Here is a 15,360-nt window from a genome sequence, read left to right as displayed (position 1 = left end):
CCTTTCTTGGTATGTGCTGCTACCTCCTCAAATATGGTATCAGGAGGGACAAAGCTGGGCAAGGATCAAGGAAGCTATAGCCTGATCACCTGTGTTCTCCCAGGTAGTTCATTATGCTAGACAAATTGTTGTTTAAAAATAAAAGGAAATTACCTGTGTATTTGGTCAGAGCAACCTGAGCTGCTGGGATAGCATTCATCTGAAGAATATTGTATCTATACAATTCAGTGTTTCTGTTGCTTTTATCTTGTAGGGTTGAGCACACCCAGTGGGCATAGCCTTTTGCTCCCTCAGTCTGAGTAAAGATAATTGGTTAATATTATCATTCCACTTTTTCTCTAGAAATTGAACTTAAGGTGTCTTAGTAGAAAACAAACTTAGAATCAGTAATGTCCAACTAGGATATATTAATGTTTTACACCTGCCTAACCATATAAATATCATAAGAAGGCATAACTCATTAGAAAGGACAATAATGCTTGGTAAGGTGAAAGGCAGTAGGAAAATAGGAAGATTGCATTACAGGTTCTAGACTGAATAAGGAAGTCACAGCCCTGAGACTGCAAGACATGAGTAGGGGTCTTGATAACAGACTGACATGAAGGCCTCTCATTCATATGGTTACCCTAAGTCAAAGTTGACTTGATGGCAGCTAACAAAAACAACCACATAATCTCACAGTGTGTTGACAAAATTTCTGGATGAGCAACACTATTTTTGCTGTTCTTATTACTGCTATCCAAAGACTGGCAAGTTGATTGCAATAAAAACTTAATATACTGTTCTAAATAAAGACTGCAGTTGCATTTCAAAGATCCAGATAATAAACATAATGGAAACTTAAGAGAAATATAGGTAATTGTAACAAACTTCTTGATATTGTTTGGGAGGCAATTAACTTTTGGTTTACTGGTTTACAACCTGCAATAATGTTAACTGCTTACATGCATGCTGAGTTCAGTGGTGTGCCTGAAGAGATCCATAGTTTCATAGCTGCCTACAGTTTCTGCAATGAGAGCCTACCAAAAGAAACAATGAAAGCAGTACTTCTTGAATTGACATAATATGCACCATCGATTTATTTCTTACTACAAATTGCAAAGTACAAGCAAGGCAAAACATGATTTCAACTCAGCTTGCTCCCCTCCCCCATATTTCTTTTGTCCATAGGACCAGCAAGTACAATATTGTAGAACAGGGGTCCCAAACTTTTTGACTCGTGGAGCCCTTTTTAGAATTAATTTCTATGGTGGAGCCCCTAAGAGACCTACTCTATGTCTTTCAAGTTAATGGTGTTTAGGAGTAGTGTTACTTTTTGTTTCTGGTTCATTAATTTCATTCAATTTTTATTTCTTTAATTTTCCTGGAGTGGTCATGGAGCATCTGGCAAATGCATGCGGAGCCCTAAGGGTTCCTTTAGAGCACAGGTTGGGAACCACTATTTTAGAGAATAGGACCTCTAAGCTACTTGGATTTGGATGCAATATTTTATTTATTTTTATTTATTTTTTTGCTAGCCCAAATTTGAAATCAGCAAAGAAACAGAATTGGTGTTATGGGTGGTCCTTCTAAATGGCAATCTTGGCTCTAGCAGGAAAAGGAATTTTTCTTGTATTAAGAAGGTACTGGGGAAATTTCCTTTACCCTGGGTTCTTGGACACAAGATACTGCTTTAGCTGCAGTAGAGTAAATCCCTCATTATCTCTCAACAGCTAATGCACGCTCATAGTACTTTCTCTGTACTTCAGACTCAACCAGGAAGTAAAGCATAGTGCTATAGATCTGAGATATAACCATGTCTTCTTGTGGGATGGAGATGCCACTAAATTTAGCAGGAAAATTAAAGAAATAAAAATTGAATGAAATTAATGAATCAGAAACAAAACGTTTCAAAGTAGAAGGACAGACTGCTACAAGAACAGTAAGAAAAAATATCAAATGCCAGTGTATATTTAGAAAGCAAAATGGTAAGCCTAGGCTTATTCTTTAAGTCACTTGTAGGTGATTCATAGTTTCCAGTATCCACTGGAACTTAACATCATTCAGAAGCTATAATGTTAAAATCCCCAAACTGCTGGCATATAACACACTGCTACGGAGTTAATGCCTTACCTGCCCAATCCAACAGGTTAGATAGGAGGGTTCCAGCGACTGGGCCACTTTGAAGGCTTCATGTGCTTGCTTGATGAATTACAAAATTTTTTTAAAAAGTGTTAACTTGGATAATGGTGGTTAAGGACACATTTTGCATATCTGTTTGGTCAGAATTATTAAATTCCACTTTCTCTCACATTTAGAGAGTAATATAAGCCTTCTACACTTGTATATGAGATGTGCTGGCACCTCTGATAAATGAGGCCTGGGATACAATGAGCTTCACTGGGACCGCTAATAAATGAAACCTTTAGGCAAGACATCTTTTTTCCTGAAAATGTGACAAAACTAGAAACTAACATTGGTCCCACTCCCTGAAAAGGTCCTATTCTCTGTGGAAAACAATAGCAACTTAAGCCTTTTATATCTTTTTATACCTGGAAAAGTGAAAAAGCAGAATGCTTTTGTGCAAGGGCATAGTTACTGAAGGCCACCTAACCTTGATTTTTTTTTTTACCACCATCGTTTGTTTAGTGAGGTAGTTTCTTTTCAGAGGTGGGTTCTGTCTTCCTTCCATTATAGAAACACTACCTTTAATGTCACAATGGTGATGGTGATAATGGTGAATAATGATAATGGTACATTTTTATACTATTTTAAAATGATGTGTTAAAGAAGTTTCAAGAAATTTGTTCTTGTTGCTGTAGCCCCTGGGAGGCTGCTATGACTTCTTCAAGCAACAGTGAAGTAGGAGTACTAGTGCTTGGAAACACTTATTGGTTTTGCTCTTCACCTTCAATAAATGCATCCTGACTGATGAGTAAAAAAAAACATTAATTAGATATCTTAACGGTCAAATAGGTCACTCAAAATGGCAAGGTCACTCAAAAGGCAACATCTCATATTATTTTTCTAAAACTAGCACCTAACCTAACTGCTTAAACTTAAAATGCATGACTGAGTGAGTGCTTGATCACAGGTCCACACTTACACTCACCTCTATGTTTCCACTGGTTAAATACAAGACTCCCAAATTGGTCCAGGCAACAACATTCTACACAAAACAAAGGATATGAAACACAAATTAAATATTCTTGAAATCTCCTTCAAAATAAATCCAGTATTCTGAGCACTTACAATTTGGTCAGCTTGAATAGATTTAATAAACGCATGTTGTGCAAGGGCATAGTTTCCAACACCTGAAAGATACAGATATAGCTAAAACATTGTGTGCAGTATTCAGTAAACCTCTGAGGAATTCAACAGAAGGATAATACTTGAAAATTTTCATTTGAACTGTACCTTTGCAACAGGCCACCACACCAAGGGCATTCCAGTAAAGATGGTTTTTGCTGTCTAGTCGCACAGCTTTTTTAAGACACTGGAAAAGATTGTGAGAGTGCCATACTGTAATTCTACATGTCATAAAATACATATATGTTATGACAAAAAGGTTTTTTTATTAGCTAAAACTTAGAAATGATAACAGAAGATCTATTATCATAAAGTGCATCCAACAAAACAGGAAAGTTTTTTTAAATTACCTGAACAGATTTCTCTAACAGTTCACTGATCTCATTCTTGCTATTGCCCATTGCTGTAAGGTGTTGTGCCTGATGATAATAGTTTATCCCAAGATCACACCATGTATTTGGTGAAGACATCAGTTTTAATCCTCTACCATAACACCTACAGAAATATGGATCACCAAATGAAGAGGGTTATTCATATGGCTTGAAAACAAAGTAGACACATTAATTTAAGCATGTTTTCATAGACTGTTGAGTTTATACACCTACTTTTCTGAAGTAAGAAACTGCATGAGAGAAAAAGAGACTGCTCCCCAGTTTCCATACATTAAAGATGGGGTGGCATAGTATAGAGCATAAAACACATGCTGCCACCAATGACTTTCTGTGTCCCTCATACAACTGTTCTCAATTTTTAAACAAATGTACAAAAAATGGTCACAAAATTCCACAAAATGCAGAGTATGGTTATACTCTCAAAATGAATATCCACAATAAATGCCTGTATGCCCTAACCTCAAATTGCATATAACAAGACTGAAAAGGCAGTGAGAAAGGTCTGAGGCCAACTCTTATGCTAAGGAACTATGAAATTTCAGAATTCCAAAGTAAATTCTATGACACAACTGACAAAATAGTAAAATGTTTTCTGAGCTGTATATGTGGAATCTGCATGCCTGAACTTCCAAATGGATCCCCCTACCCCTCCATCTCTTAGGACTCTTACAGTTGTCCTTTTAATCTAAAATCCTGCTTAGCCAAACAGCTTGAGTTTCAAACAGCACTACACTGGTTAATTTTTACATATACACACACACTGATTTTTAATCCTTGGCTTCTAAGCCCCTTAAGCATGACAACTCTTCATTCCGTTCCTCAGTTTCAAGCATATTAGCTTCTAGATGTGTAAGTCAGAATGGGATCCAGGTGAGAATAAGAGGAAAGGTTGGTTCCAAAGACACTGAATCTTTCTCAAACTTGCCGGAAACACTATTACAATTCTATGAAGGGGTATATGATATACTGCTCCCAAGTGAAAAGCTTCAAGTTGCCCAAACATGGACTTTTAACTTTTCTTCTCTCTCCATTCTCATGTGACAGCTTTCTTACTCATGTCAGAAAAACACTTCTGAGAGAGACAATCAGCCAGCCTGAAATATTATATAATACAAATGCTACACAGTACCTTCCTCCCAAACTGAGCAGATCGCTTTTCTTCAGCACACATGTGTCCATGTTCTGACCAATAAGGAATCCTAAAACTTTCACATTCACTTTAGATGGTGAAATAACACAAACAGAAGTACAGGCATCTCCAAGCAACTTCCAAAGGCAAGACACTTCTGGGCGATGCTTTGCGGCTCTGCAAGAAAACATACAAAATCCAGGTAGAATTAGACTGGGGATTTTCTAAAAAGAAGTGCTTCTTTTCCACTGGAGGAAACAGAGGTAAGTTGATTGTTGTCAGTTCATTCTGTGCCAACTCTCATGCTGCATTTCAAGCCCCCCCCCCCCAGCTCTCCAGGTAGCTTTTAGAAAGAAAAGGGAACTATAAAGCATAAAACGCATTTCCTGACTCACCAAGGACAACAATTTGAGGACTGCAGGTACAGGCAAAGAGAATGGGTGCCGTGTTCCAGGTGCTGAAACTATTTCTCTTTCTCAGAATCCCATGCAGTTTTACAGGGCTCTGGGATGGAAGGGGATGGCCAGACAAACAGAGGCAACGTGGTTGGCGGGCATGGGCCTGGGCTCAGAGCAAGTGAAACCCCTTCAGGTTTACTACTAGTCCATATAAGTTGTTTCCCTCATGACACCAACAGCCAAAAATCACAAAAATTGTGCCTTCTTCTTCAAGCATAAGTACAACTCCACTACACACTGCTTTGAATTGGGATATTTATATGCTGCCTTTTTTAGAATTTTCCCAGTTTACGTTTAAATACTCTTTATACACATAAACACACCTGAAGTATCAACAGGTTGTGGCACTCCCTTTCATTTTTAACTTTCTATAAGTCTAACAATTAATTCTCAGTGTCTAGTACAGACAAAACCGATATGAATGAAATTTAGCATATTTTTAGTTACTCCTAGATTTTTCTGCTACTCATTTTTCTGATCTCCAAAACGATAAGCGCACTAATAAATACATCAGCTTCACTTCCAATTTGTAAGCATCTTCCCAGAAAGGTAAGAATCAACGTGCATGGGAATCTATTCCCCTTCCAACACTGAAATAAACAGGAAATGGATTAGTACATATAGTCCCTTATCACCTACAAGGACCAACTATTTTATTATATTTTCCCTCTTACTTTAAAGTGAAAGTTACGTATGGAATAAAGGCTATCTTTTAAAATTCTTATAGGACCTTAAGTTGGCAGTGGAGAGGACATAGACGGATACCAACCGGGCTAAAAAATCAAGAGATTGCTCAATATAGTTTAGTGCTTTCCCATCCAGGTAGTCAGCAAGAGCAGTCTTTGCCATCATGAGATAGCATTCTCCCAGACCTGGGAAGAAAAAAAACTATTAACATGTGATAAGAATACCATAACCATAAGGACTTATGTTTTACAAACAGTAGCAGAATTTGGAAATCATTTGATCCATACTATGTAAATTTACTATAATTTTTGAAGTCTTTTGATGCATATTATGAGAAACAGAACATTAAACTAGCCTGGAAAATTAAGTGTGATTGTAATATTAATCAATTTAAATATTATATATATATATATATATATATATATATATATATATATATAATTTCTGAATACTTGAATATAACAACGAGTTAAGGGAAAAAACACTCTCCCTACACAAGTTAAAAATTATTTAAATTGTGAATCACTAAACCCCACTAAACCACTAAGTCTAACATGAATTAATCAATACCTTTCAGTGCAGGAATATAATCTTTTGATTTCTTCAAGATGTGCTTATATTCTGTAATAGCCTCCTTGTATTTTCCTAGAATCTGTTCAATTGCTGCAGCTTTATAAATACTATATATAGACTTTGGGTTAAGTTCTCTAGCCTTTCGGAAAGACTTCAGTGCTGTTGTGAAGCCTCCTCTGCTCAAATATGCCTCTCCAAGAGATTCCCAACAGTTGGCATCCTTTGGATCTGCTCGCAGAGCTGCCTGCAAACTGGACACATGGGTAAAACACAGGCTATTTGATGAAGTTACAATGAAATGAAGAACCACTTTTATTTTATAAAGGCCTCATTTTTTAAAAAAAAGTTTCTACAGTTGGTCCTCGGTATCTGCGGGGATCTATTATGGACCCTCCTGAAGATAGAAAAATCCACAGATGCTCAAACCTGCATTTTCCCCAATGGTAGCACATACACATGGCCACACTGCCATTAGGGACAGTTCTGTTGTCCCATGGCGGTGTGTCGGGGATGCTTTGATTGAGAGTTCCTGCATGGCAGGGGTTGGACTGCATTGCCATTGTGTCTTTTCCAACTCTGTGATTCTATGGTTCTATGTACACGTGGTTGTATCGCCATTGGGGACAAGACAATTTAATGGTGCATGCACTGCCACGGGACAATGGGGGCTGTCCCTAAAGACAGGGCAGCTGCGTGCACGCACCACCATTGGGGACAACACAGGCTTGTCATCCATGGATGCTTGGATCAGGGGATGACAAGTCTGTGGATAACAAGGGCTGACTGTATTTAGAGTTTCAAACAGAAACACTAACAAAAGCAATCACAACTCCAACTACAAAATGCCTATAAAATATGCCAGTTTTTATTCTAAAACAATTTACTGACCATTTGGGAAAGGTAAAAAGCTGAAGTAGTTGCCATAATTGTAAAAATAAAGATGCTGGTATTTGGACTACCACTTTAAAAATGGGAGAGCTACTGGTTCACTTTGGAAGGCAATAAACAACAAGCCAGTACTGTGCAACAGCCTTCTATAAGCTTCATTATCATCAACAGAAAATGCTACCCTGCCAAATGCTTAATCTAAATGATCAACAATATCTTCAAGCTTGAAGGCATAATTCTGCACTCTCTGCTCACAGAGTGCAAGGAGACTCCTAGGGACTCTATGGCAAAATAATAATAATAATAATAATAATAATAATAATAATAATGATAGTAATAATAAATAAAATATTTATCTATATCCCTCCTCTCCCTTCCAGGATCTAGGTGGGTAACAACAGTCCAATAAAACAGATACTGTATACAGACAATAATAAAATTTCTCTAATCCTCCTAACCCTCCTTCCTTCTGCTAAAATTACACATAAACATCAAGATACAATACAATATCCCCAATACAGTGTACTTAGTTACAAATTTTATAACTAAGGGTCGACACAGGTTGAATCATTCCAAGAGACCATCAGGAGAGGCAGTGAAAGAGTGAATGGATCAATTTGGTTAATTCAGATGGAGGTTAGTCTGGAAAGGCCAGCTGGAAGCGATCCGTCTTTCTCGCCTTTTTAAACATCTCCAAAGACGTAATATGGTGGATCTCTTCCAGCAGGTCATTCCATATTTTAGGAGCGGCAGCTGAAAAGGTCCTCTGGGAAATCACCACCAGCCTGGTATTCTTTGGCTGGAGTAGGAGCTGAGTGCACGGGAAGGACTGTATGAGAGGAGGCGTTCCCTCAAGTATGCTGGACCCAAACCATGTATGGATTTATAGGTAATAGTCAACACCTTATACCAGGGGTAGGCAACCTGCGGCCCACGGGCCGGATGTGGCCCGGCGAGGCCTTGGGACCTGCCCCAGCCCGGTCCTGCCGCCGATTGCCACCGGGGCCTTTGGCCTCTTGCGCGCAAGGGCAAGGGGGGCAATTGTCTATAGAAGCCTCGGAAACATGCATTTATATTAACATTTTTTTAAAAATCAGCAAATTTTTTCGCATGTCCTCCACTTTTTTTTAAAAAGTGCCCTCCATTTGAAAATTTTGTCCTACATTTGCCCCTGTTTGTTTATTTATTTAATTTTTTTAAAAAAATTATTTATTTATTTATTTATTTATTTGCTTCGGCCCCCCAGTTGTCTGAGGGACAGCAACCCGGCCCCCGGCTCAAAAAGGTTGCCTACCCCTGCCTTATACTGATCCTAGAAGCTAATAGGCAGCCAATGAAGCGATTTCAATATAAGTGTAATAGGGTTGAATTTAGCTTTATCTACGACCAACCTGGCTGCAATATTCTGAATCAGTTGCAGCTTCCAAATGTGGCACAAGGGTTGCCCCATGTAGAGTGCATTACAGAAATCAAGACAAGAGGTTACCAGCTAAGGTCGCAGCTGGCGTATCAGCCAAAGCTGGTAACAGGCACTCCTAGCTGTCACATCAACCTGGGAAGACAGCTGAAGCAACGAATCCAGAAGTACCCCCAAGCTGCGAACACAGTCCTTTAGGGGAACTGTGACCCCATCCAGGACTGGTGAACAAATCTCTATACCCGGTGCAGGGTTTCCTATAGCGAGTACCTCTGTTTTATTTGGATTCAACTTAAGTCTATTTTCCCTCATCCAATCAATTACTGACCTCAGACCATTACTGACCATTCAGAGGGGAGATGACTTCTTTGGTCACTGAAGCAGTCGGAGACATAGAGAAACAAATTTGGGTGTCATCAGCATATTGAAAGCATCCTGTCCCATGTCTCTGGATGAGCTCACCCAGTGGCTTTATGTAAATGTTAAACAGCATTGGGGACAGAATTGTGCCCTGAGGGATGCCCAACTTGGATAAATAACTGCCCCCAAGCGGCACCATCTGGAATCTGTCTGAGAGGTAGGACCAGAACCACTGCAACGCAGAGCCACTGATTCCTAACTCTCTCAGGCGTTCCAGAAGGATACTGTGGTCGATGGTATTGAAGGCCACTGAGAGGTCCAAGAGCACCAACAGGGTCACACTTCCCCTGTCAATGCCCAGACGGAGATCACTGACCAAGGTGACCAAGGCAGTCTTCACTCTGTATCCTGACCTGAAGCCAGTTTGAAAAGGATCAACACTCTCCAAAGCATGTCTCACAAACTCTCTTATCAATGAGTTTTTTCACTGGAACTAATGTTGCAGTCCCACAACATCTGATGAGCCAGCTGCCTGCCCCTAAGCTAAAGAATCACACTCTAGGGGTGGAATTCAGGTAGGGACATCAACACACATAAGTGTCCCTTATGTGCACAAATGTGTTTTCTCAGGTACTGTGGGGATAGTGTGCCCTTTTTCTCTGTGCAGCACCCAAAATCCCCCTCCCAACTTAATGTAAAGCTCCAAAGCCACTTCACATGACCATTTCAAGCATCAAAGTGATCAGGCAGGATTGGAGAAGTGCCTAGTACCCTTCTCCTGTCAAATGCACAATGATTACAGAAATGCTGAGACTCCTGCAGCACCTTGGGAATATCAGCACTGATATCATTTGGCAATGGGCTATTGGCTGGATAATCAAACCTTCTCTGATCCTGTCTACTTACTGTGAAGCACAGAATGACTACATGAGGCGGTTTCGGGGATTTGCATTAAGTCTGATGTAGTGGTATATGTCTCAGCATAGAACAGGTCCATACACAGATATTTATACTATGCTGAGGGAATGTTGAATTGAGATACAGATGTTTTACATAAAAATGAAGATAAGTAAGTTAGTGCAAATCAGCAGCAAGCAATAAAATCCACAGAGGGGGAAAATGCCTTTCTAAACACATAAATAGAAAGCTTGATCTTTAACTTGAACTCTAAACTAGATGAAATAGGTACAGAGGGAAGATGAAAGAAGACTGAAGTACTACTCAGGACAAGAACACTCAGAATGCAGTCATTCTGCCAATGGATGAAAAGAAACTGAGGGGACAGTAACTAGGCAGGCTGGGACATGCACATTATGTGGGAAGGGGCAGGATATTTCTGCAAAGCAACTCAGCTCTAGAATATTTCATAGGGATTTTCTGTGCAGACGCAAACCTGCTTGTGTGAGGCACAGAAATCACAATGAATTCTCTTACTCTGCCACTGCTTGTGAATGCTGGCCAGCTCTCAGGTAATAAAGCCCACGACGAAGCCAGGCCCATTTAGCTCGCCCAGCACTTGCTCGTTCTGTCACCTCTGTCAAGATGGCAATGGCAGTTTCCTAACAACCAAATAAGATGTGAACAGTTTATTATGTGTTTATATGGTTGCAAAGAACAGGCAGGACTCAGAATTAATTTCTTAGCATTCATGTATGAAAACACCAAATCAAACCTAAAATTTCCCATGACCTACCAGTTACTACCAGAGGCTGATCAAATAGATTTTGATTTCATCCAGATTTGCTTTTGCCTGCATGGAACTCATACTCCTGAGCTGAAAGCCCTACCTCCTCACAAACAGGGTTAGCTGTGGTTTGTCACTGTTTAAAAAAAAAAAGCACTCACAACATTTGTTCAGGAAGACTGCTCTTCCTGTTAAATGTTCCAGGATTCAGCACTGACAATGAACACAGATTCTGAGGTTAAGATCTAGCTCACATCCTTTGTTACAGTCATGCTTCCTGGCCCAAATCTTGTTGGTGTTTTATGTATGTAAAAGTTCCCCTATGGAAGTCACTGGACATTTTTGTCTGATGTGAAACAACCACATTGAATTCAAGGCTGAATACGTGGGGTTGCACATGAAGTGTCATTATGCATACATGTGTGTTTTTCATGCACATACACCACACTTGAACACATATTTAGTTGTGGATTCAGTTGCATATTTTGTATTGATTCAGCTGCAGAGCACTACCATTGAACACAATTAACACATATAAAGTGACAGACATTACACTACCCCAATGTAGGAAGTCAGCTACAATCTTCTCTGTGGTGAGCACTGATACAGATACCAGTTTGTTGGACACATAACAAAAATCATGGGAACTATTTTTTACTTTTAAATACTTATAAAATATGACTTTTTAATGGTTAACATATAATCTCAGGTAAAATAAACTCCATATTCTTATTCCGCACATATTAAGATACATACAATGTACTGCATACATAACTCTAACAGCTTTTCAGTGGTACATGGGGAAAACTTTCAATTTACCGTTCCTTGATTGTTTCCATACTGCAGCAGGGTTCACAAGCTGCCCATGCTTACAGTCATCACTGTTGCAGCCAGTCAGTATGATGCATCAATGTATTTAACTAAAAGCCTTACTGGCAAACTTAAAATTTCCACATAGAAGGCTCCCTCTGTTGGTTCAAAACTGAAATGCTAAGGAAAACAGAACTTCCTCTGCATCAGTCTACCTTCAGATTTGGCTATAATGGCAACAAGTAAAGGCAGAGACTGAATTTCACATGTGGAACCCCTCTTAAAATGTAGCTGATCTTGCTGTAACTATTCAAATTGTCTGGTTGCTTCTACTGTCTCGTGAATACAAATAAATATCTAACACACACACAGGAATAAATTCAGAAAATAATAGTTCTGGGAAGAAATGGATGAAAACATGTTAGCATCAGAGAAGCAAAGATTTAATGCATACTACCATATATAGTTGATTATAAGTTGACCTCCTTTATAAGTCGAGGTCAACTTTTGGGGCCAAAATTTAGGATTTTTTTATAGACCTGTGGATAAGTTGAGGGTCAGACTTAAGGAGGGAGCCCGGCTGGGGAGAGGCTGTGGAGCAACTGGTCGCCTTTCCCAGCCTCTCCCCAGCTGGGCTTTCCCCCATGGCAGCCTGTCCCCAGCTGGGCTCACTCCCCTGGGGAAAGCCCAGCTGGGGAGAGGCTGGGAAGGACAATCAATCACCTTTCCCTACCTCTCCCCAGCTGGTTTTCCCTGCAGAGCTAGCTCATCTGGAGAGAGATTACAGGGCAATCGGTCGCCCTTCCCAGCCTCTCCACAGCTGGGCTGTCCCTTGCAGAGGCAGCCAGGCTGGGGAGAGGCTTGGGTTGTACCCTCTTGACCCATGTATAAATCAACCTAATTTTTTTTTGGGGGGGGGGGGCAATTTTTTGACCTAAATTTCTCCACTTATACATGTATATATAGTATACAGGATACCACTAACTGAAAGCTAGAGGAGCAAATAAAACACTGGGAATATTTGGAAGAGTCATCTGCTGCTTGTCAAAAACATCTGACACATGCCAGCACAGACAAATTTTTGAATGATTATGCCAGTTGGTACATTAGATCCTGAAGCCATATGAATCAGTGGGAAAGATTTTTGAAGTGGGAAAAAGAGCAAAAATCTAAGATATTTTGATTTTATCTTGTGTAATTCTTCCATGAGGACAAGAGGGGGGATTTGTAACCCTGCAAAAAAATTAAACACATAGGGAAGAGAAAGTAACTTTGAACCCATTTTATTTTATGATGAGCACTGCAGCCATTCCAAATACTGCAGTGGTTAAAAGAATTATTTAAGTAAATATACAGTACCAAGTCTCCAAGCTCAGTGCTCAAGTCCACTACAGCTGCTCCAGCATCTCCATCTGTTTTATCTTTTTCAAAAGCTTTTTTATAGCAACCAAGAGCTCTGTTTTTATCGCCAGCTATATCTCTGTAGTATTGACCTAAGTAATGAAAAGCACTTCCTAGGTAATTATCCAGTTTTGCTGCCTTAAAAAAAGAAGAAAAAGAAGAAGAAGAAGAACACTTTAACCATTGCTTTTAAGCATAAACATAGTTTTAATAGATTTCTTAATGAAAACCAGCAATCCCTGTCTTTTGTATCAGTGTATATTCTGTCTTGTGTCAGCTCTGAGATCTTTGGGGGATGCCCTACTCTCAGTCCTGCTTCAATGCACAAATCTCATGAGGAAGCTAGAAGGCTTACTTGGTAGCTGTTCCCAGACTATGTCTAGAATAAGAGGTATAGCTACAGGAGGACAAAATGAGGCCATTTCCAAATTTGAATCTCTCTCTTTAAACTGATCTGAATTCATTTCTTCTGTGGAACCAGTGAATTAACCTTCTGTTCTCCTCTCTAACACAAACACAAATGTGTATAATATTCTTTGCCTGTATTTTTGGCAACTCTGGCTTTCTGAATCTTCACATCCAGCAATTACACTGAAGACAACAATTCTACCTTGGAGCAGAAACCCACATCTTTTTGCTGATAAAGAAAGAAATATACCACTGGCACAACAAAGAAGTTCTTCTGGGGCTTCACAAAGAAGGTTCAGTTGCTCCCCAAATGCACTTACACACTTCACTGAGACTTTTAATATCAGCAAACCTCCACACCACTTGTTTTAGAGTGGCATATCTACCAGAAACTTAAAGGCTATATCATTCATGTTCCCTATGCTTACATCTCCCTTCCAAAATAAGCAGTATCTTGTACCAATGGGAGCAGCTAAGGGGAGCAAAATAAAGATTGGGCTCCAAAGCTTCTTCTTTCATTCAGCCCTTGATTCACCTTGGGTTACTGATCACTATTAGCCTCTTGATAATGATTAAGATAACACTATTATTCAGTTGCTTATTAGCTAGCAGTCTAATCACTGGAGCCTAATTACAGTATAGTTGCATTCATTACTAATTACATTCATTAGCCAGCTATCACTACTCCACATGTTTTACCTTTAAAAACTGAGTAAGGGCTTTTGACTTATCCTTTCTTGTTTCTTCACTCATAAACCAATAAGTGAGGCCCAGGCAGAAATGAAAGTCAGCTCTTTCAGCTTCTTTTTCAATAGCTCTCTGGAAACTAAAAGGGAAAATTGTATTTTAAAGGATTACTTTATTTTCAAATGCCCCAACCTTAAATGCAGAGGTTGGCAGAGCTACTTTGGTGGACTACAACTCCTATATCTCAGCAAGCTATAGGCCAAAAACGTAACTTTTGCAAATGAATATGTGGCTTACCTTGTTTCTGCCTGATAATAGTTATTTTGCTTATAACAAATCAACCCTTCAAGATAGTAGGCCTCTGCCAGATCAGGATGTGCCAGTTTAAGCTCTTGTGCAATCTGTAACAAAATGTTGCATTCTACCACTTCTTCCAGAAAAAAAATTAATATTTTTAACAAAAACTGTACTATAAAGAAAAGCATACCAACCTTTGTAGCTTCCTCAATAAGTCCTTTATTTAGATATGCCTGTCCTTTAAGAGCTATAAGCTTTGGATTGCTGTTTTTATCCAGAACCTAGAATCCAAATCCAAATTTGACATCTCAATTTTCTGAAAACTAAACCATATTATAAATGCTTATCGATCAAACTATCATTTGTCATTTTTTGCAATACAAGGCTTGATTTTCATCCCATCAGAACACATGAAAAAGTCTGATAATATTCAACAACAGAGAATACTACTAACATTAACTTTCATGGATGTTAACTTGCAAAAATTAGTGGCTAAAGCGATTCTGATGTGCATAAAACCAAAATGTGTTATCAAGCTGTGATGGTACATTAATGATCACTGCATCCTGCCACTAAAAGAAATCTGAGTGCCAGCTACTTTCAACTTCTTCCTTAAGTATCCTAGCAGACTGGAATAAAGAATAGTATCCTTATTATTCATGTTGACTTCTGTGGCATATGAACCCCAAAGGTCAGAGTGGAAAAGACACTCTTCATACAATCAACAACTGCAACAATTGCATTAATGGCATCTCATCTGTATAGCCTGAATGGGTTTTAAAGAGCAAACAGCATGCAGATGGAGAAATGCAGAGTAGGATACTGGTAGGAAAGACAGGGAGGCTTTGGTGTTTGTTACTGGCAATGGTATTTCACATCTG

At 39.2% G+C, this 15,360-nt stretch overlaps 1 protein-coding gene across 6 annotated transcripts in view; it reads right to left on the bottom strand.

Moving 5' to 3' along the window:
- Positions 1-15,360, bottom strand: part of SKIC3 (SKI3 subunit of superkiller complex) — a 61,031-nt gene that overhangs the window by 23,667 nt on the left and 22,004 nt on the right. For all 6 annotated transcript variants that reach the window (XM_089493002.1, XM_089492995.1, XM_089493015.1 and 3 more), the window contains 15 exons: positions 14,674-14,760; positions 14,480-14,583; positions 14,195-14,321; positions 13,046-13,225; positions 10,627-10,751; positions 6,525-6,778; positions 6,037-6,139; positions 4,810-4,986; positions 3,639-3,783; positions 3,397-3,475; positions 3,232-3,293; positions 3,092-3,148; positions 2,113-2,181; positions 945-1,019; positions 154-295 (listed from right to left, as the gene is read on the bottom strand). In XM_089493002.1, the coding sequence (XP_089349128.1) occupies positions 154-295; positions 945-1,019; positions 2,113-2,181; positions 3,092-3,148; positions 3,232-3,293; positions 3,397-3,475; positions 3,639-3,783; positions 4,810-4,986; positions 6,037-6,139; positions 6,525-6,778; positions 10,627-10,751; positions 13,046-13,225; positions 14,195-14,321; positions 14,480-14,583; positions 14,674-14,760 (1,786 nt within the window). The remainder of the gene's footprint in view (positions 1-153; positions 296-944; positions 1,020-2,112; positions 2,182-3,091; positions 3,149-3,231; positions 3,294-3,396; positions 3,476-3,638; positions 3,784-4,809; positions 4,987-6,036; positions 6,140-6,524; positions 6,779-10,626; positions 10,752-13,045; positions 13,226-14,194; positions 14,322-14,479; positions 14,584-14,673; positions 14,761-15,360) is intronic.

Source organism: Sceloporus occidentalis, unplaced genomic scaffold, assembly GCF_023333645.1.
Source record: "Sceloporus occidentalis isolate IW3139 unplaced genomic scaffold, rSceOcc1.0.p SCAF_1, whole genome shotgun sequence".
Lineage (NCBI taxonomy): Eukaryota > Metazoa > Chordata > Lepidosauria > Squamata > Phrynosomatidae > Sceloporus > Sceloporus occidentalis.
This window is presented reverse-complemented; position numbering and strand designations above follow the sequence as displayed.